General features: G+C 42.0%; 1 protein-coding gene across 10 annotated transcripts in view; it reads left to right on the top strand.

Moving 5' to 3' along the window:
• Positions 1-1,354: 1,354 nt before the first annotated feature.
• PIAS2 (protein inhibitor of activated STAT 2) overlaps positions 1,355-21,900 on the top strand; it is a 104,876-nt gene continuing 84,330 nt past the window's right edge. For 7 of the 10 annotated variants that reach the window (XR_008706602.1, XR_008706601.1, XM_055559325.1 and 4 more), the window contains exon 1: positions 1,355-1,537. Coding sequence is in view for 6 of the 10 variants with exons in the window: in XM_055559325.1 (XP_055415300.1) it covers positions 1,514-1,537 (24 nt within the window). In the remaining 4 variants the exon portion in view is untranslated. Of the gene's footprint in view, positions 1,538-2,072; positions 2,186-20,110; positions 20,200-21,900 lie in introns of those variants that run through there. The other 3 variants (XM_055559322.1, XM_055559324.1, XM_055559323.1) reach the window with 3 other exon arrangements.

Genomic DNA, 21,900 nt, shown 5'->3' with positions numbered 1-21,900 from the left:
TAGATGGCCGCCCACCAGGTTCCCCCGTGGGTTTAAAAACATTTTAAAGGAAAAAAAGGTAAACAATAATTATTTATATAATAATTACACAGAGACCTACACAATTACCATGTAAAAACATCAGGAGGGAAAGGTTCCGGTCCTATGAGCGGTCAGAGAGGGATCTGAAAGAAAATGGCGCCGGCAGCTCAGGTGGTAAAGAACCCGCCCACATTGCTCGAGACCAGAGTTCGATCCCTGAGTTGGGAAGATTCCTTGGCGGAGCCATGACAACCCACTCCAGTATTCTGGCCTGGAGCATCCCTATGGATAGAGGAGCCTGCGGGGCTACCGTCCATAGGGGTCGCAGAGTCGGACATGACTGAACGACTAAGAACAGCACAAGCGCCATGTGGGTTTAAGAGGTCTTTCTGAAAGAATGATACTTAAACTGAGATCTGAACGATGAGGAATTAGGTGAAAAGTCAGACTGGAAAACTATTTTTGGTCCAGGGGTCAACATTAGGTGTCTGAAATGGGCTTCATCCACCTCTTCAAGGAAATCTGAATCCCAGATTTGGTCCAGCGAATTTCTGACCAGCTTGACTCAGCACCTTGTCTCATCCTTGGTCAGCACTTCAAGGGTGAGGTGAAACTTCCTTCATCTCTGCCTCTGGCATTTCATCTTTCCCACCTATCTGATTTCCCTGACCCCTCTCTATCAGGGCCCTTCTGGGCGCGCTCCTATTTCACTTCTCCAACTACCCTCCCCCAACTCGCTCAATTCTGCAATCCTTGACATTCAGTCGCCCTTCAAAGTCAGAAAGAACTAGCCATGTTAGCACTTTGAGGCAATTGGCAACCCAAAGAGGTCTTACCAACCCTGCACCATGAGATGGGAACAATAGTTTATCCAACATCCACGTTTAGGTTGTTCCGCCGCAACTAACCCAGGGGATGCCTTTATTTTGGGTGGACCTCTCTGTCCACAGCCACCGTGTAGAAGGGCCCCGTAAAAATTTTCCCGAAATGTTCCAGTCACGAGTCCCAGGCCACCTCCTCTTCTCCGTCACTCCCTTCGCCCAGGCCCTCCGGTAACGCTGCAGTCTCCACAGCGCTTCAGGAACTGGCGCCTGGCATCCACGCCGGGGACCGAGGGCAGAGAGCTGGACGGCGACCGGCCCGGCTTGGCCGGAAGGCGTGCGGGAAGGCGGGCAGGCCGCGGGAGAGGGCGGGGACCAGCGGGCGAGGACAGCGCGGCGCGGGGAGGGCCGGCGCGCGGGCGGAAGACGCGGGCGGAAGGCTGTGGGCTGGGTGGGCGGGGCCGCGCTCGCCGGGGGGCGGGGCTCCAGCGCTCATCACGTGACGGGCCCGGCGGCGGCAGCGGCGGCGGCGGCCGCGGCGTCTTTAGCGGCCCCCAGTGCAGGATGGTGCTGGAGGCGGCGGCGGCGGCCGTGGTGGCGGCGGCGTTGTTGGCGGCAGCGGGCGGGGGTGCTGTGGCGGCAGAGGCGGCGGCGCCCGCGGGTGGTATAAAATGGCGGATTTCGAGGAGTTGAGGGTAAGCGGGGGCGCGGGAGTGGAGAGCGGAGGCCGCGGGGGAGGGGAGGGGAGGGGAGGGGAGGGGAGGCGGGGAAACCGCAACGTCGCCGGCTGCCACCTTCTTGTTTCGCGGGGAGCGGTTGGCGGAGCCCGGAGCCCCGAGCCTGGCCGGCGTCCGAGCAGACGCCCGCGCGGCCGTGGGGGGAGCGCTCGGCAGCGGAGGACGCCCGGGCCGCGCAGGGGTGGCGGGCCCTGGGGCCCAGGGTGAGCCGACCCGTGGGGTCCGTCGGGGGTACGCACACCTGGCGCGAGGGGTCGCGGCCGCTCCCGCCAGGGGCTCGTGGGGACCCAACTTCCCTCATTTATTTTAAGGGATGAAGGCGGGAGTAGGGTTTGCTTTTCCACCTTCGCGAGGGGTGTACGTGTCTGGCGATTCCTTAGTCTCCGGGCCACTCACTTGAGTGGGAGGCTGTTTTCGGAAACGTGAAGTTGCTTTTAGAATTCTCTCTCTCCTTGGGGTGATGCTGCTGTTCAGGACGATCTGTCACGAGAAAGGCCCCTTCCTCCCACCAGTGCTCCTTGCACGTCTTGGAGAGGAGCGTCGTCTTTTGGGAATCCTGCCTTTCGTCATCGGCCTTAAACGTTGGTGTTTTTCTTAGTACTATGGGTAAGAACTCCGCAAACTCTGTGTTGTCATGAGAACAAGGTCATAACTTTATTGTTGATACGCTTGTATTGTAGAGTAGAGGTTTGAAATGGGCTGTGTTGCGGTTAGAATGGAAAATATATATATATATATATATTTTTTTTTTCCCGAAGCTGATAACCTTCAAAGCCCTGAGACAGAATTGTGATAAACGAGCCAGAATTTTTTTTTTTTGTTATGGACTGTTGAGTTACTGACGGCATAAATAAGATTCTTAAGGAGGGAAATCTGATTAAAAAATAAATAGTCTTCAAAGAAGTGATGAATAGAAACTTTAAACTGCGATCAGTTTGCACAACATAGACATGTGTTGTTAGCGTTACTTTTTCAGAATAAGAAAGTGGAATCTGGCAAAAGATTCAGTGTGTGTGTTTATTACGGAATTTGGGAGTGGGGTGTATTGGGGGAAGGGATGTTGGCGGGTTACCTGGCTGGTTTGGTGAACATCGGCAAAAGAACGTATTCATGGCTCTGATCTAAAGGTAAATTGTTTTGGTTTGAATAGTGCCTGGCATTTTCTCTCCAGCTGTTTCAAAAATTACTTAATTCCCAGTGAAAAGTATGTTAATACGTTTTATGCACTATGCTAGTTTATACAGAGAACCTGATACTAGGTAAAGGGTGTTCATATGGTTAAGTGTAAGGGTGAGTCTCAGCTGTAGAGCTAATAACACCTGTAGAGCTTTTGAAACAACAAGGCCTGAGCCTCATCTGTAAATTAATGCATTAGATGTAGAGTGGATTGAGGATACTGAAGTTTGTGGTTATTTGTATCTGCAATATTGTCTTAGTTTTTGTGTACTAATGGGTATATGTAACTTGTCCTCTTCTAAGCTTTTTTTGTTGTTGTTGATGAAAACTTTCCCAAGACTTGTGTTAGACTTTTACAAATGTTGGTCACAGCTTAATAAAAAGTGGAGAATTTATTGGTGAAAGGCAAAAAGGGCTTCCCTGGTGGCTCAGTGGTAAAGAACCCATCTGCAGTGCAGGAGATGCGGGTTCTATCCTTGGGTCAGGAAGATCCCTTGGAGAAGGAAATGGCAGCCCACTCCAGTATTCTTGCCTGGGAAATCCCATGGACACAGGAGCCTGGCAGACTCCAGTCCACGGGATTGCAAAAGAGTAGGACATGGCTTATCAACTGAACAACAGTGGAGGGCAGAAAAGGCAGTCAGTGCTTATAGGTTGCAGTTGAACCAGAAACTGGAAAGTGGTTGAAAACCAAGATTTTTCTCTTTCTGTCTTTATCTCCCCTTACCTCCCTCCACTCTCGTCTCCAGCCCTCAGCCCTCTCTTCTCTCCCATTTTATTTTGTGGGTCATCTTCATCATTTTTTTTTTCTGTAAATTAGTTGTCTTTGCTTCCTACACTTGCTAGAAGATGGCCCCTTCCCGACAGGTTGCCTTAGGAAACAGGAAAATTTTCAGAAGTGAGGAGGGTATGAGCTATGCAAACGCTGAGTTATCACCCCAGATTTTGCCATACTGCTTAATAGCATCGTTTGCACTTAAAGATGTGCTGTAGCTCTCCCGACTCCTCGTTGCAAACCTTGATGATGGTGGCAGATATCCATTATAATAAAGTGCTTATTATGTGCCTGGTTTTAGTTTCAGAACTTTACATACATACTTATTTAAATAGTTCTCACAAAAAGTGAGGCCCAGAGTGGTTGAATAACCAGACGGAAGTCGCACAGCTTGATACTGGGAAGACCTGGGATTTTTAACTTAGGTCTAACTTCAGAGTCAGCGCTCCTCAGAGTCTAAGCTGTACTGCTCTGTCCAGTTTCCTTCAGGTCCATGGGGTGTCCCCTACCTGTCCTCCTGCACTCTGTGAACTAAATTGAATGCTAAACAATGATACCCTGCTTATATGACATAATATTGAGGGGAAAACCAGACAACTGGCTAAAAATCGAATTAGAAAGGAGGAAAAGAGGAAGACACATTAAGTGTTTTCTAAATGGTTTCTGAATCAGAGTGTATTCTGAATCAGAGTATATTCTGATGATCAGAGGGATAGTGAAGTAAATTCACGGATGGGGAAAAATCACAGGCATTGGTTTGTTGCCTAAATTCTTGGCTATAGAGGAAATGGCCAGCAGACCTGAATGTTGCATGTTTGGCTCATAATGCCGCTCAGAAGATTTCCTTTATCTTTGTCCATTATGACTCAGGGCCACTTCCTAGAAGCCCATGTCACAAGAGCAGGTCACTGCTGGCTAATGCTGGTGTCTCCTGTACAGAAGGTCCAGAATTTGGGGAAGGAATTTTGGGAATTTAGACCTCACTGTGCTTCAGTGACTCCTGTACCTTTGCTTTTCTTGGGGGAGGGGCGTCATTTGATGGGGCCACTCCTGTAGACCCTTAAGAGGCTGCCTGACAATTTCAGTTTTTGAGACTGCCTTGTGGGCCAGTACTAGAACTCTTGTCCAGTCATGGCAGAGTGTGACATCCCTACATTTTGCCTCTTGCAGTTCAGAGGACCAGCAGAATACCAGCACACTCCCTTCAGTTCTTAGGGGAGAGAGGATCTGATTGGCTGAGCACTTAAGCCAGGAGATGAGGGTCACAGTGGGCTTCCCAGATGACTCAGTGGTAAAGAAGCCTGCCAATGCATGAGATGCCAGGTCAGTCCCTGGGTTGGAAGATCCCCTGGAGCAGGAAATGGCTACCCATTTCCAGTATTCTTGCCTGGCGAATCCCATGGACAGAGGTGCTTGGAGGGCTACGGTCTCTGTTCACAAGGAGTGAGACAGGACTGAGCAACTAAACAACAGCAACAAACAAAGATGATTACAATAATGCATCATGTGTTAGAAGCTTTCAAGGTGCTGTTGTTCAGTCGCTCAGTCGTGTCCGACTCTTTCAACCCCATGGACTGCAGCACGCCAGGCTTCCCTGTCCTTCACCATCTCCCAGAATTTGCTCAAATTCATGTCGGTGATGAATCGGTGATGCCATCTAGCCAGCCACTCCTCTGTTGTCCCCATCTCCTGCCTTCAGTCTTTCCCAGCAGCAAGGTCTTTTCCAGTGAGTTGGCTCTTTGCGTCACGTGGCCAAAATATTGGAGCTTCAGCTTCAGCATCAATCCTTCTAATGAATATTTAGGATTGATTTTCTTCAGAAATGACTAGTTTGATCTCCTTGCAGTCCAAGGGACTCTCGAGTCTTTTTCAACATCACAGTTCGAAAGCATCGGCACTCAGCCTTCTTTCTGGTCCAACTCTCACATCCATACGTGACTGTTGGAACAACTAGCTTTGACTGTATGGGCCTTGGTCAGCAAGGTAATAATGCCTCTGCGTTTTAATACACTATCTGGGTTTGTCACAGCTTTTCTTCCAAGGAGCAAGAGTCTTTTAATTTCATGGCTGCAGTCACCTTCTGCAGTGATTTTGGAGCCCAGGAAAATAAAGTCTGTCACTGTTTACATTATTTTCCCATCTATTTGCCATGATGTGATGGGACCGGATGCCATGATCTTCATTTTTTGAATGTTGAGTTTTAAGCCAGCTTTTTCACTCCTCTTTCACCTTCATGAAGAGGCACTTTGGTTCCTCTTTGTTTTCTGTCATAAGGGTGGTGTCATCTGCCTAGCTGAGGTTATTGATATTTCTTAATTCCAGCTTGTGCTTCATCCAGCCAGCATTTCGCATGATATACTCTGTATGTAAGTTAAATAAGCAGGGTGACAGTATACAGCCTTGATGTACTCCTTTCCCAATTTGGAACCAGTCTGTTCCATGTCTGGTTCTCACTGTTGCTTCTTGACCTGCATACTGGTTTCGCAGGAGGCAGTTAGGTGGTCTGGTATTACTATCTTTTAAGAATTTTCCACAATTTGCTGTGATCCACACAGTCAAAGACTTTAATATAGTCAATGAAGCAGACATAGATGTTCTTCTGGAATTCCCTTGCATTTCCCATGATCGATGGACGTTGTCAGTTTGATCTCTGGTTCCCCTGCTTTTTCTTAATCCAGCGTGAACATCTGGAAGTTCTCGGTTCACGTACTGTTGAAGCCTAGCTTGGAGAATTTTGAGCATTACTTTGCTAGCATGTGAAATGAGTGAAATTGTGTGGTAGTTGGAACATTCTTTGATATCGCCGTTCTTTGGGATTGGAATGAACACTGACCTTTTCCAGTCCTGTGGCCACTGCTGAGTTTTCCTAATTTGCTGGCATAATGAGTGCAGCGCTTTCACAGCATCATCTTCTAGAATTTGAAATAGCTCAACTGGAATTCTGTCACCTCCACTAGCTTTGTTTGTAGTGATGCTTCGTAAGGCCCACTTGACTTCACACTCCAGGATGTCTGGCTGTAGATGAGTGATCATACCATTGTGGTTATCTGGGTCATTAAGGTCAGTTCTGTGTATTTTTGCCATCTCTTCTTAATCTCTTCTGCTTCTGTTAGGTCCATACCATTTCTGTCCTTTATTGTACCCATCTTTGCATGAAATGTTCCCTTGGTATCTCTGATTTTCTTGAAGAGAGCTCTAGTCTTTCCCATTTTATTTTTTTCCTCTATTTCTATGCATTGATTGCTGAGGAAGGCTTACTTATCTTTCCTTGTTATTCTTTGGAACTCTGCATTTAGATGGGTACATTTTTCCTTTTTCCCTTTGCTTTTCTTTTCTCAGCTATTTGTAAGGCCTCCTCAGACAAGCATTTTGCCTTTTTGCATTTCTTTTTTCTTGGGGATGGTTTTGATCACTGCCTCCTCTACAATATCACCAACTTCCGTCCATAGTTCTTCAGGCACTCTATCAGATCTGATCCCTTGAATCTATTTGTCACTTCCACTGTATAATCGTAAGGGATTTGATTTAGGTCATACCTGAATGGACTAGTGGTTTTCCCTACTTTCTTCAATTTAAGTCTGAATTTGGCAATAAGGAGTTCATGATCTGAGCCACAGTCTGCTCCTGATCTTGTTTTTGTTGACTGTATAGAGCTTCTCCATTTTTGGCTGCAAAGAATATAATCAGTCTGATTTCAGTGTTGACCACCTGGTGATGTCCATGTGTAGAGTCTTCTCTTGTGTTGTTGGAAGACGGTGTTTGCTATGACCAGTGTGTTCTCTTGGCAAAACTCTGTTAACCTTTGCCCTTCATTTTGTACTCCAAGGCCAAACTTGCCTGTTAGACCAGGTATCTCCTGACTTCCTACTTTTGCATTCCATTCTCCTGTGATGAAAAGGATATCTTTTTTGAGTGTTAGTTCTAGGTCTTACAGGTCTGCATAGAACCATTCAAATTCAGCTTCTTTGGCAGTAGTGGTTGGGACATAGACTTGGATTACTGTGATGTTGAATGGTTAGGTCTTCATGCTATGCTATGCTGCTGCTAAGTCACCTCAGTCATGTCCGACTCTGTGCGACCCCATAGACGGCAGCCCACCAGGCTCCCCCGTCCCTGGGACTCTCCAGGCAAGAACACTGGAGTGGGTTGCCATTTCCTTCTCCAATGCATGAAGTGAAAAGTGAAAGTGAAGTCGCTCAGTCGTGTCCGACTCTCAGCGGCCCCATGGACCGCAGCCTAGCAGGCTCCTCCGTCCATGGGATTTTCCAGGCAAGAGTACTGGAGTGGGGTGCCATCGCCTTCTCCATTAGGTCTTCATAGAACCTTTCAACTTCAGCTTCTTCGGCATTAGCGGTTGGGGCGTGGTCTTGGATTACTGTGATGTTGAATGGTTTGCTTTGGAAACGAACAGAGATCATTCTGTTGTTTTTGAGGTAGCACCCAAGTACTGCATCGTACTCTTTTGTTGACTAGGAGGGCTACTTCATTTTTTCTAAGGGATTTTTGACAACAGTAGTAGATACGGTCATCTGAATTAAAATTGCTGATTACAGTCCATTTTAGTTCACTGATTACTATAATATTATGTTCACTCTTGCCATCTCCTGTTGGACCACTTCCAGTTTGCCTTGCCAACAAAGGTCCATCTAGTCAAAGCTGTGGGTTTTCCCGTAGTCATGTACGAATTTGAGAGTTGGACTGTAAAGAAAGCTGAGTGCTGAAGATTGATGCTTTTGAACTGTGGTGTTGGAGAAGGCTCTTGAGAGTCTCTTGGACAGCAGGGAGATCCAATCAGTCCATCCTAAAGGAGATCATTCTTGAATATTCATTGGAAGGACTGATGGTGCAGCTGAAACTCCAATACTTTGGCCACCTGATGCAAAGAACTGACTCACTGGAAAAGACCCTGATTTTGGGAACGATTGAAGGCGGGAGGAGAAGGGGACGACCGAGGATGAGGTGGTTGGATGGCATCACCGACTCGATGGACATGAGTTTGAGTAAGCTCCTGGAGTTGGTGATGGACAGGGAAGACTGGCCTGCTGCAGTCCGTGGTGTTGCAAAGAGTCGTACGCTACTGAGCGACTGAACTGAACTGAACTGAGTTTACCTTGATCATTGACCTAGCATTCCAGGTTCCTATGCAATGTTGTTCTTTACAGCGCTGGACTTTCTTTTCACCACCAGACACAGCCACAACTGGGCGTTGTTTCCACTTTGGCTCAGCCTCTTCATTCCTTCTGGAGCTGTTTCTTTGCTCTTCTCCAGTTTACTGGGCACCTACTGATCTGGGGAGTTCATCTTTCAGTGTCCTACTATCTTTATGCCTTTTCATACTGTTCATGGGCTTCTCAAGGCAAGAATGCTGACGTAGTTTACCGTTCCCTTCTCCAGTGGACCGTGTATTGTCAGTACTCTTCATCGTGACCTTTCCACCTTGGGTGGCCCTGCGTGGCATGGCTCATAGTTTGATTGAGTTAGACAAGGCTGTGGTCCATGTGATCAGTTTGGTTAGTTTCCTGTGATTGTGGTTTTCATTCTGCCCTCTGATGGATGAGAATAAAAGGCTTGTGCAGGCTTCTGATGAAAGGGACTGGCTGTGGGGGGAAATTGGGTCTTGCTCTGGTGGGTAAGGCCATGCTCAGTAAACCTTTAATCCAATTTTCTGTTAATGGGTGGGGCTGTGTTCCCTCCCTGTAGTTTGGCCTGAGGCCAAACTATGGTAGGGATAATGGTGATAATGACCATCTCCTTCAAAAAGACCTATGCCAGCACACTGCGGCTCCCAGGACTGTTGTAGTCCGTGCCCCTGACCCCGCGGCAGGCCACTGTCGACCCACGACTCCTCCGGGAATCGACCCATGACTCCCGGACACCTGTGGGGAAGTCTGGCTCAGTCTTTTGTGGGGTCACTGCTCCTTTCTCCTGGGTCCTGGTGGGCATGAGGTTTTTTTGTATCCTCCAGGAGTCTGTTTCCCAAGTCCTGTGGAAATTCTGTAATCAAATCCCACTGGCCTTCAAATTCAAATTCCCTGGGGGTTCTCAGTCCTTTTGCCCGAACCCCAGGCTAGGAAATCTGTTGTGGGCCCTAGAACTTTTGCAACAGCACGAGAAACTTCTTTGTTACGATTGTTCTCCAGTTTGTGGGTTGTCTGCTTGGCTTATCTGTGGCTGGTCTCATGGTGACCTCCTCCAGGAGGACTTCTGCCACTTGCCGCACCTCCCAGGTCTGCAGTCAGAGCCCCTGTCCCTGCGGTGGGTAGCTGCTGACCTGGGCTTCCACAGGAGACCCTCACACACTCAGAGGCAGGTCTGGCTCAGTCTCCTGTGTGTGTGTGGGGGGTCACTGCTCCTTTCCCTCCATTCTCCTGCGCACAGGGTTTTGTTTGCACCCTCCCAGCGTCTCTGGCGGGTCTGAGATTTGATTGTAAATGTGTCAGAGAAGGATTTATTCAGTTCAACTGTTGCTTGTTGAAAGTGTTTATGTTGTTAGGAGGTTGTGATTTATTAGGTTGGTGCAAAAGTAATTGTGGTTTTTCTTTGTTGAACTTTGACGTTTGATACTGGAATATGTTCTTGAATGTTGTGCTATACATCATTTTAATATGTATTTCTTGCTGTATTTTTTTTGCTAATGACTATTACTTGCTGTTTATTTTATATTTATTTAGACTATAGAAATAATGTTAGACAAAAAGCAAATTCGAACAGTTTTTGTTATTTGAATTCAAAATTGGTCATAAAGCATCAGAGGCAACTTGCAACATCAACAGCACACTGGGTCAGGCAACTCCCAGCAAGCGTACAGTGCGGTGCTTGTTCAGGAAGTTTGGCAAAGGAGAAGGGAGCCTTGAAAACGAGGAGGGCAGTGGCCGGTCGGCAGAAGTAGACAACGACCAACTGAGAGCAGTCCTTGAAGCTGATCCTCCTACAAGTATGCAAGAAGTTGCTGAAGAACTCAGCATCGACCGCTCTATGGTCGTTCAGCATTTGAAGCAAATTGGAGAGGTGATGAAGCTCCGTTAGTGGGTGCTGCACGAGCTGACCGCAAATCAAAAAAAATCATCGTTTTGAAAAATGTTGTCATCTGTTATTCTACTAAAGAGTAATGAAAGGTTTCTCAGTTGGATTGTGACGTGCAATGACGAGTGAATTTTATACAACAACTGGCAGCCAACTTAGTGGATGAACCGAGAAGCTCCATAGCACTTCCTAAAGCCAAACTTACATCAAAAGAAGGTCAGGGTCACTGTCTGGGGGTCTGCTGCCTGTCTGATCCATTGCAGCTTTCTCAATCCCTGCAGAACCATTACATCTGAGAAGTATGCTCAGCAAATCAGTGAGACACACTGAAAACTGCAGCGCCTGCAGCCGGCGTTGGGCAACAGAACCAGCCCAGTTTCCACGACAGCGCCCAACTGCGCGTCGTAAAACCAACGTTTAAGAGTTGAACGGATTGGGCTATGAAGATTTGCCTTATCTGCCATATTCACCTGACTACCTCTTGCCAACCGACTACCCTTTTGTACGCTTGTTGTCTTCAAGCATCTCGACAACTTTTTGCAGGGGAAAAGGCTTCTGCAACCAGCAGGAGGCAGAAAATGCTTTCCAAGAGTTCGTTGAATCCTGGAGCATGGATATTTATGCTGCAGAAATAAACAAACTTATTTCTCATTGGCAAACATTGATTGTTGGTTGTGATGATTCCTATTTTGATTAATAAAGATGTATTTGAGCCTAATGACTTAAAATTCATGGTCCAAAACCGGAGCTACTTTTGTGCCACCCTAATAGTTTGTGAATTAACTACCTAGTTGTGAATTAATCTGGAACATGCTCAGGCAGTCTGGTGGCCTGGACCGCTGCTGTCCTGCTTTCTTCCTCCAGAATAGCCTCCAGGAGGCAAGCGCAGTGGTGGAGGAGAGGCAGGATAGTTGTCGTCTGAAGTCCTTCACCTCTTCAGCCAGAGCACCTTTTCTCCCCTTGTCTTCTCCAGTTGTGTAATTTCAGTACGCTACTGGTGCGCTCCCTAAAAAGGTCCCTGCTACGATTTAACCTGGTCAGCGTACTCTTCGCACTTCTCCCAAGGTTGCGGGTGGAGTGGGATCTACTGTAGTAACTTTTTTTTTAAGGTTGTCTTATGTATTCCTCATCCCCTTCCTTTTGTGCACTGAGAGTTATCTTTTGTGTGTCAGAGAATGAGAGTGAACGTGTTTGCAAGAATCTAGTGAAAGAGCCAGTGATTATAACTTAATAGATATTAGTATACCAGACACAGAAGGTCTACTCAGAGGCTTAACTTAAGGCTTAAGTAATTCTATAACAGAAGATGTTCTGCCTAAAAGACTTGAGTGTTTGGTTCCTTACTTGCCATCCTGGTACCTTTGGGTGCTGTTGGATACAGAGGGAGAATGGAAAGGGGAAGGAGGGTGTTGAGGTTAGAGGTCCTCATCCCTCCAAGTTCCCATCTATTGGGCCAAGAAGTAGACTAATACATACAATAGATGTAACAGAATCCACCATGTAACTCAAAGAGGTTACTAGTGGACACAACTCAATTTCCAGGAGGGCTTCCATTTGAGATCATGTTGATGAAAGCAGATTCAAAACCAGATATTTAATTTAAAGTGAAATAGATAATTTTTCATAGTAAACCAAGGTATTCTTAGCTGTAGTAGACCTTTTTGTGTGTGTTTGCTCCTTAGGTCAGCACCATCTCTCTGGTATACATGAATATTTAATCTGATGAAGGTGACATTTTTCTAACCATTAGATCCTCCAGATGTTTGTCTTTTGTCAACGTTTGTGCCTTTGTTTTCCTGAAATGGATCTTAGCTATTAAAGCATTTTTTTCTTGCACTGTAATTGTCCTACCGTAAAACCCAGCCGTTAGTGCTTGTGGTCAGTTTGCAAAGTTGTGCACCCATCACCACTATTGCGTTTCAGGACATTTTCGTCACCCCAAAGAAACCCATGTCACTGTCAGTCCCTTCCTGCGTTCTCCTTCTCCCAGCCCTCAGCATCTACTGGTCCACTTTGGCTCTATGGATTGGCCTATTCTGGACATTTCCTAGTAACACAGTGTCACATGTGGCCTTTCTTGGAAAGAATCATGTGATTTCTTTGACTTAACATATAATCTTTCCAGGTTTGTTATTGTAGCATGTATCAGTACTTCTTTCTTTTTTATGGTTGAATAATATTCTGTTGTATGAAATATACCACATTTTGTTTGTTCTTTCATGAGTTTATGTACATTTGGGTGATTTCCACATTTTGATTAGTGTGAGCATTCATCTCTAAGTGTATAAGTCCTGTGTGGACATAATGTTTTTGATTTTCTTGGATAGACACCTAAGAACATAGTTGCTGGGTCATGTGGTAACTCTTAAGTTCTTAAGAAACTGTCCAACTCTTTTTCCAACTGCTACACCATTTTTCATTCCTACCAGAAATGTATATGTTATGATTTCTCCACATACTTGACCTCATGGATGTGAAGTGGTATCTTGTGGTTTTGGTTCACATTTTCCTGGTGACTCGATGTTGAGCATGTTTTCATGTGCTTATTGGCTACCTGTATATCTTCTTTGGAAAAAAATCTATCCAAGCCTTCTGCCCGTTTTTTAAATTGGGTTATTTGATTTTTTTATTGTTGTTTATGTTCTTTATATATTTGAGGTATAAGTTCTTTGTCAGATAATATGATTTTCAAGTATCTTTTTCCTTTTTGTGGACTATACTTCATTTTCTTTGTTACATACTTTGAAGCACAGATGTTTTGAATTTTATCTGTTTGTTCTTTGTTGCTTGTGCTTTTGATGTCAAATCTAAGAAGGCATTGCCTTATGGAGTGTCAAAGATTTATTCCTGTTTTCATCTAGAGTTTATAGTTTTAATTTTTACATGTAGATGGTTTATCCATTTTGAGGTAATTTTTGTTTATGGTGTGAGGTGGAGATAAAATTTCCTTTGCATGTGGATATCCAGTTTTCCCAGGACGATTTGTTAAAAATTCTTTCCCTTTTGAGTTGTCCTGATAGCTAGACTTTTTATTCAGGAATCTGAATTTAAGAAATTCACAATTGGAGTAAATGTGATATGAAATCAATTGGTGTCATAGTCTAAACTATCCTATATGAATGTTCATTTTGCATCCTCTAGTGGCATGCCAATTTCCCTAAATTTTTTTGAAACAAAGGTTTTTTTTTTAATGTGTGACTTCAGAGAATAATATTAACTTAACAGACATTTAGAGCTCTCCATATGATTATTCATATAAGTCAGTAAAAATCAGATCTAGATGAAGAGCTTTTTTTTTTTTTTTTGATTGGGGATGCATAGATTTCAACTGTATGACCTTAGACATTATTTGACTTTTTTCCTCCAGTTGGAAATGGTTTAATATTTTAAAATTTCTTATTTCTTTTTTTCATCTTTTTCTTTGATTCTTTTTTTAAATGAAAGGGCAGAAAATGTTTTTAAAAAAATTTCTTTCTTAAATCCTGATATTACTGCCTTTAATGAGGGTTCTCTTTAGGTTTTTTTTTAGGTTAATTCCAAAATCAAAAAAAAAAGCATATCTTTCTATGTCTTGACTTTTCTTTCAATTCTAAACAGTATCTGTTGCTTGACTCCCTAGTAGATAAGAAATTCAGGTCATTGTATTTTCTACCGGCCCCAGCACTTTGATTTCTAGGAGGTACAGTTTTGTTCCCTAATGCAGTTGATTATATTTTAAACTTTCTGTAATAGTTACATTTCTGTTTCTTTTGTTCTTTGCTTTTTAAAAAACTAATTGTAATCATGCTAATGAACTTTGCATTTCTTTTAATTGCATTATTTTATTATTTTTACTGTTTTTGGCTAAGCTGGGTCCTCATTGCTGTGCACGAGCTTTCTCTCATTGCAGGGAGTGGGGCTACTCTTCTCATTGCAGTGCGGTGCCTGCTCTTCGCATTGCAGTGGCTTCTCGTGGATCACAGGCTCTTGAGCGTGGGCTTCAGTAGTAACAACATGTGGGTTCAGGACTTGGGGCATTCGGGCTTAGTTGTATGGAAACTTCCTGGACCAGGGATTGAACTGGTGTCCCCTGCATTGGTTGGAGGGTTCTTAACGACTGGACCACCAGGGAAGTCCCAGATTTCTGTTTTTTGACCCATCAGTTTAGACACTCTTTCATTTCCAGTCGTAGAGAGGATTTAACACCCACCGTTTTCCTTTTGTTCTCCCTGCTTCCACCCTTGTCATGTATGGATGTGAGAGTTGGACCATAAAGACAGCTGAGCACTGAAGAATTGGTGCTTTTGAACTGTGATGTTGGAGAAGACTGTTGAGAGTCCCTTGGACTGCAAGGAGATCCAACCAGTCCATCCTGGGGGAGATCAGTCCTGAGTGTTCATTGGAAGGACTGATGTTGAAGCTGAAACTCCAATACTTCGGCCACCTGATGCGAAGAACCAACTCATTAGAAAAGACCCTGATGCTGGGAAAGATTGAAGGTGGGAGGAGAAGGGGACCATAGAGGATAAGGTGGTTGGATGGCATCACTGACTCAATAGACACGAGTTTGAGCGAGCTCCGGGAGATGGTGAAGGACAGGGAAGCCTGGTGTGCTGCAGTCTATGGGGTCACAAAGAGTTGGGCATGACTGTGTGACTGTACAACAGCTACCCTTCTTTCCCATTCTAGCCTTCATTTTCTATTACGTTGTCAAGATTTGTAACTTTTATATTATGGCTTATAACTTTTCTAAACTTCTCTGTGCTTCTACAGAAAGATTCTACAAATTGAATACTAATAACCAGCCTTGTGATTTGTGTGCAGATATAAGTAAGTAGTTATTGTAGAACCGAGTAGTGTGGAGCTTCTGTGTTGTTAAACCCGGGCTCCTTAAATTAGTAATATTACAACACCTGGCTTGATTGTGGATCGCTCCTGGAAATCACTGTTAAAACTTTTATATTGCAACCTGTTTTCATCCTGTAACCATTCAACTTTTCTTGAAGATGGGTTTTCTGGAGCTCTCAGCCTTTTATAATTTGGGCAGTTTGCTTTCTAGAGCTGCTTTCTAGATCTAGATCTTGCTTTCTGCATCTGTTATCCTGAGATTACATTGCACTCCTGGGTTTGGTTTGTTGTTTGCATCTCATGTCTTTCTCTTTTTTAAACTCCTTTTTTATTTTACTGGAATATAATCTTGAATAGTTGTTTTATTTTTTTAATTTTGTTGAAGTATAGTTGGTTTGTAATGTGTTAGCTTCTGCTCTACAGCAAGTGACTCGGTCACCTGTTTATATTTTCATGTTCTTTTCCATTCGGGTTTGTCAGAGGATGTTGAACATAGTTCCTGTGCTGTTTGTCCATGCTGTATATGCTGCCGAGCCCAGTATCCCAATCCCTGTCCCCGACTCAAGTAGTTGTTTTAGAAACGATACGCAGGTGATAAACTTTCTGATTTTTTGAACATTTAAAAAATGACTTGCTTTCGTTCCTAGTGGAAAATTTAGATACAGAATTGTAAGTTGGTAATACAGTTTTTCCTTCTGATCTTTGAAAGCTTTGCTTTTGGAATTTAAAACACCCAGTATTGCTGATGAGATCTGTTGCAAATCTGATGGTTATCCTTTTGTGGAAGCCTTGTTTACAGTCTTTATGGTTATCTCCTTATCTTTGGCTTGTGAACTGTGTTTAGTTGTGGGCCTTTTTCATTCCTTCTGGTGGAACCTTTTCCACCAGATATATTGTTTATACCAGGGAATGAACCTGGTGGTAAGGCTTTTCAGGTCTGGGGAATTATTTTTTGTTTTTTTTTTTATAATTTCTTTCCTCTTTTCTCTGAGACTCTTGACAGGTAAATGCTAGATTTCCTAAGTTGACGTTTTATTTGTTTACATTCTGGAAGATTTCCTTGACTTGTCTTAGAACTTGTCCATAAAATTTATTTTAGTGATTATATTTTTGATTTAGAAGAGCTTTATCCTATTTTTCTTTCTGCTCCCTCTTTATTTTTTAAAATAGCAACCTGTCCTTGATTTATGGGGGAAAAATATCTTGAACTCTCTTAGGATTCTAATTCCTTTAAAAAAGTCCTCTTGATTGTTTTCTGAATTGATAATGGGGAATATTCCCTGGTGGCTCAGATGGTAAAGCATCTGCCTACAATGTGGGAGACCCAGGTTCAGTCCCTGGGTTGGGAAGACCCTCTAGAGAAGGAAATTGCAACCCACTCCAGTACTCCTGCCTGGAAAATCCCATGGATGGAGGAGCCTGGTAAGCTGTAGTCCATGGGGCCACAAAGAGTCGGACACGACTGAGTGACTTCACTTTCATCAGTGATGTATGTATTGGTGTGTATCATGCTAATTAATAAGCTTAAATATTTAAATTATTTAATAGATTCAAAAGATTGTTTATACCAGGGAATGAATGAATGAATGAATGAAGTTGCTCAGTCGTGTCTGACACTTTGTGACCCCATGGACTGTAGCCAGCCAGGCTCCTCTGTCCATGGGATTTACCAGGCAAGAGTACTGGAGTAGGTTGCCATTTCCTTCTCCGGGGGATCTTCCCAACCCAGGGATCGAACCCAGGTCTCCTGCATTGCAGGCAGGCGCTTTACTGTCTGAGCAACCAGGGAAGGTCTTATACCAGGTAAGGTATAGGTAAATAAACATTCATGTGCACACCATCCTAGTTAAGAAATAGTTCATTAGACCAGCAGGGTGCCCTTCTCTGATTACATCCACATTATATAGATATAAAATTATATATATAAAAATCACAAATTTTATATATGCATATTTTTTATAATTTGTGTGTTTTAAAATTTAATACAAATTGAATAATGCTGTATGTATTTGGGATGTTTTGGTTTATCATTGTTTTTGAGTTTCCATTGTGTAAATGTAAATACTAGTTTATTGTTTCTTGTTGGAAAAATTTCCTTTTTCCCCCTCCTATAGCAGGCGCCTAAATCTCTCTTCTATATGTCTGAAATCCAAAAAGCTCTGAAAATGTGTGCGTGCACACACACACACACAAGTAACTTACTTTGTGAACAAAGTTAACTTGCATTGATACGATGCTATTTGTAATCTTTGTCGATCTCATTTAATGTGAATATTTAATACTATATGTTTTACTGTAGGAATTCTAGGAGTAGCATTGCATTGCTGGGAATTAAAGATACTTGCATCTTCAACAATACTGGATAATACTAGGTTATTTTATAAAGAGGATTGTATCAGTATTTACTTCCTCCAGTAATGTAGAGGTTTTCATTACTTAGCACTTTTATCAAACTTCAGAAGTTTTTGCTGGGGAGTATAAAATACCACCTTTTAGTTTTCAATTTTTTGATTTTTGCTAATGAGTTTGAGCATCTCTTACTGTGCTGATTAACATGTTCTTCCCTCATCTGAGATTCTATTCATGTCTTTTGCCCATGTTTGTACTAGGTTTTTTTAATATATATATTTTTATTGGGGTATAGTTGCTTTACAGTGTTGTGTTAGTTTCTGCTGTACAGCGATATGAATCGGCTCTGGGTACACATAGATTCCTCCCTCTTCAGCCTCCCTCCCTCTCCCCCATCCCACCCCTCTAAGTTGTCACAGACACAGGATTGAGTTCCTTGTTTTAAGCAACTTCCTACAAGTTATGTGTTTTACACATGGCAGTGTATATGCTTCAGCGCCGCTCTCTCAGTCTGTCCCGCCCTCTCCTTCCTCTGCTGTGTCCACAAGTCCGTTGTCTACATCGGTAACGTGTATTTTTCAACGCTCTCAGTCCATCAGACTCTCTCCTTTCCAGACTGTGTCCACAAGTCTGTTCTATACGTCTGTGTCTCTGTTTCTGCCCTGCAAATAGGTTCATCAGTACTGTTTTTTCTAGGTCCCTTATATATGCATTGATACACAGTATTTGTTTTTCTCCTTCTGACTTTCTTCATTCTGTATAATAGGCTCAAGGTTCATCCACATCAGTTCAGCTGACTCAAATTCGTTCCCTTTTATGGCTCAGTTTTTTAAAAAAATTTCCTCCTGATTTGTAGTAGTTCCACGATTGAATCTATCTATACTTTCTAGACTAGTTTCTTAGTCTGACAGCACCATCACATAGTTTTAATTACTGTAACTTTTTAACAGCTCCCATAAAAACAGACTTCTGCTATAGGGCATATGTAAGGAAGCAGAGCACAGCAAGAAATAGAACATGATTGGCGTCCATTCCCGTGAATCGTTTCCCAGTGACTAACCTCCTCTTCCTCAGAAGATACCTACTGGCCAGACTTGAACATCTTACACTAGTTTTGCTTGTTTTTTGAATCTTATTTAAATGGACCTGTATAGTGTAGTGTATATTTTTTGTGCCTCATTTTTTCTTCTCAGTTTTGTTTGCGAGATTCCTCTGTATTGTTGTATGCAGTTGTAGTTTTTTGTTAATTTCCTTCTGCTAGCAAAGTAATAGAGTTCCGGTTGCTTCTTGTCCTTTCTCATCCATCCTTTGAATTTTAGACATTTTGGTGGATGTTCAGTGGTTTTCATTTGAATTCCATAATGATTAACGATGTTAAGCCCTTTTTAATACACTTACTGGTCTTTTGTGAGGTGGCTTGCTAAGTCTTTTTCCATTTTTGTATTGGGCCATCTGTCTTTTTCATACTGATTTGTAGGAGTTTATTAACGTATCCCAGATACCAGGGCTTGTATGTTGTATTTTGCAAATATCTTCTCAGTTTTCCCAGCCCTATAAGTATATTCAAAGTTCTGTGTGATTTCTTAACTTCTCCATTGCCCCCTTTCCTTTGGCAGGTATCTCCAGGGGAAAAGAGGCATCAAATATTAGATTCCATATTCTAGGCTTCCCTTCTTTCCACAATCTTGGCCTTCCAGGTTCTTACTGCCTTTGTTGTGCTTCTTGCCTTCCAACAATTTATTTTTTCTTAAATTATGTTCAGTTTTAAAGTTTTCAGAGTTGGTGTGAAACCATCTAGTTAGTCATTGAGGGACACAGAAGTAGGCCAAGTCCTCCTGCCTTGTAGCTCCTCAAGAAACTTCTTGGTGGTTTGCTCCTCCATATAATTTTAGGATCAGTTTTTAAAGTTCTGTAGATACCTGCACAGCTGTTGGGGTTTTGATGGGAAATGCATTGAATTTGTAAACCAATTTGAAGGGAACTGACATTTTGTTATTGTTTCTTAAGCATGAACATGGCAATATTCATTCACTTAGGTCTTTTACAATCTAATTCAATAAAGTTTTAATAATTTTCTTCTAATAGTTTCAAAAAACGATTGCAAGTATTTTGTTAGATTTATTTCTAGGTACCTTATTTTTGTGTCAAATCAGTAACAGTATCTTTAAAAATTATATTTTCTACCTTGCTGGTGTAAAGAAGTACAATTTGACTTTGTATAACGGACTTGGTATTGTTCTAATTGTGATAAATTGTATATAGAATTCTTTTGGATTTTCTGCGTAGACAGATCTGTGAATAATGACCTCTTTGTTTCCTCCTTTCCAATTCTTATGCTTTTTTTTTCTTCTTTCTTTTTCTTGTCTTAATGTGCTGGCTAGGATCTCCAGTACAATGTTGAATAGAAGCGGTGATGGGGGCATCCTGATCTTGTTCCTGATTTTAAAGGGAATGCTTTCAGAGTTTCACAGTTAAGTATGATGCTTGCTGTAGGTTTATTGTAGATAATCTTTTCAGGTTAAGGATGTTCCTTCCTATTGCTAGTTTGCTAATTGAAAAGAAAAATGAATGGATGTTGAATTTTATCAAAAACTTTTTCTGCCTCTTTTGAGAGGGTCTTATGTTTTTCTTCTGTTAACCTATTAACGTGATGAAATACACTGATTTGTTTTCTAATATTTAAACCAAATTTGTTTTTCGAATATTAAGTCAACCCTGGTTTGTCCCTTTTTTCCATTATTGGACTCAGTTTGAATATAGTTAATGTACGATTTTGGCTTTAATAGTGAGTAATATTTCCTTACAATTAAGAAACTATATATACTTTTCCTTTTTCTTTTGGAGGAGTTTATGTGAGATTATAAAGATTTGTTTCTTGAGTGTTTGGTAGAACTTCCTTGTAGAATTGGGACACATCTTAATCACTGACTCAATTGCTTTGGTTACAGGATTGCTCATATTTTCAATTTTCAAACTGATTTTGGTAGGTTATACTTTAATAGAAAGTTGTCCATTTCATCCACATTCTTGAGTTTATGGCAATAAATTGTTAGTTTCTTATTTTGTAGTTAATGTCCTTTTAATCTTTTTTTTAGTGCTGCCTTTTTCTTGCTTAGTTTTAAAAGCTAAAAATGCCAATTTTTTTCAAAAAAACTTTTTCACATAATCAAATTTCTGTCTTTTATATGCTCTGTAACATATCCTTTCCCTACTTAATTTCTGTTATTTCTGTTTCTTTTCTTTATACTTCCTTTGGGTTTATTTCTGTTTTTCTAATTTCTTAAGTTGGATGACTTGCTTATTAATTTTCAGCATTTTAATAGACATTTAAGATCATGAATAGCTATGTATTTGCTTTCCCTGAATCACACAAGGGATGAATTCTTAATTTATGAGTTCTTTAAAAGTTTTATTTCCAGAGGACTTCCCTGGTGGTCCTGTGGCTAAGACTCCAAGCTCCCAATGCAGAGGGCCTTGGGTCTCTCCCTGGTCGGGTAACTAGATCCTGCATGCTCCAAGTAAAGATCCCATGTCCTGCAGCTAAGACTTGGTGCAAATAAATAAATAAAAATATTTTAAAAGTTTTATTTCTAAACATGCTGGCATTCTTTTAGTTAATTTGGTTATTGATTTGTGTTGTGGCTAGGCAGTGTGATCTATGTGGATACAGTCCTTGGAAATCTGTTGAGACTTTTTGTATTTGGAGAGTTTTTTTGTATTTGAAAAGAATGTATTTTCTAGTTGTTGGTGAAAAATTTTATGTGTCTAGTATTAGACTTGTTAATTCTATTGTTAGAATCTTATATCTTTGTTTTTTAAGAGTAGATGTTATTCTTCTGCTAGAATTATTTTTTCAATTTTTTTTGTAGTTTATATCAGCTTTTTAAAAGACATTTTAAAATTGTTATTAGTACATGAAAATTTGAATTTATCATATTGCTGTTGAAACTTTTACTCTCTGTAGTTCCTCTTTATATCTAATAATGCTTTTTCAGTTACATACTGTTGTTTGATATTAACATACCTATTATTTATTTATTTGTTTATTTTTAGGCCAGCTGATCCTGCCTGATTTTTTAAATTTCCCCTCCCCCTACATTTTTGTGTTCTTTTATTTTAGTTTTATCTCTTACGAATGTCATGGTATTGAATTAAAAAATTAATCTGCTGT

Source organism: Bubalus kerabau, chromosome 21, assembly GCF_029407905.1.
Source record: "Bubalus kerabau isolate K-KA32 ecotype Philippines breed swamp buffalo chromosome 21, PCC_UOA_SB_1v2, whole genome shotgun sequence".
NCBI lineage: Eukaryota > Metazoa > Chordata > Mammalia > Artiodactyla > Bovidae > Bubalus > Bubalus kerabau.
The sequence above is the reverse complement of the archived record's forward strand: the minus strand, read 5'-3'. Positions and strand labels throughout refer to the sequence as shown.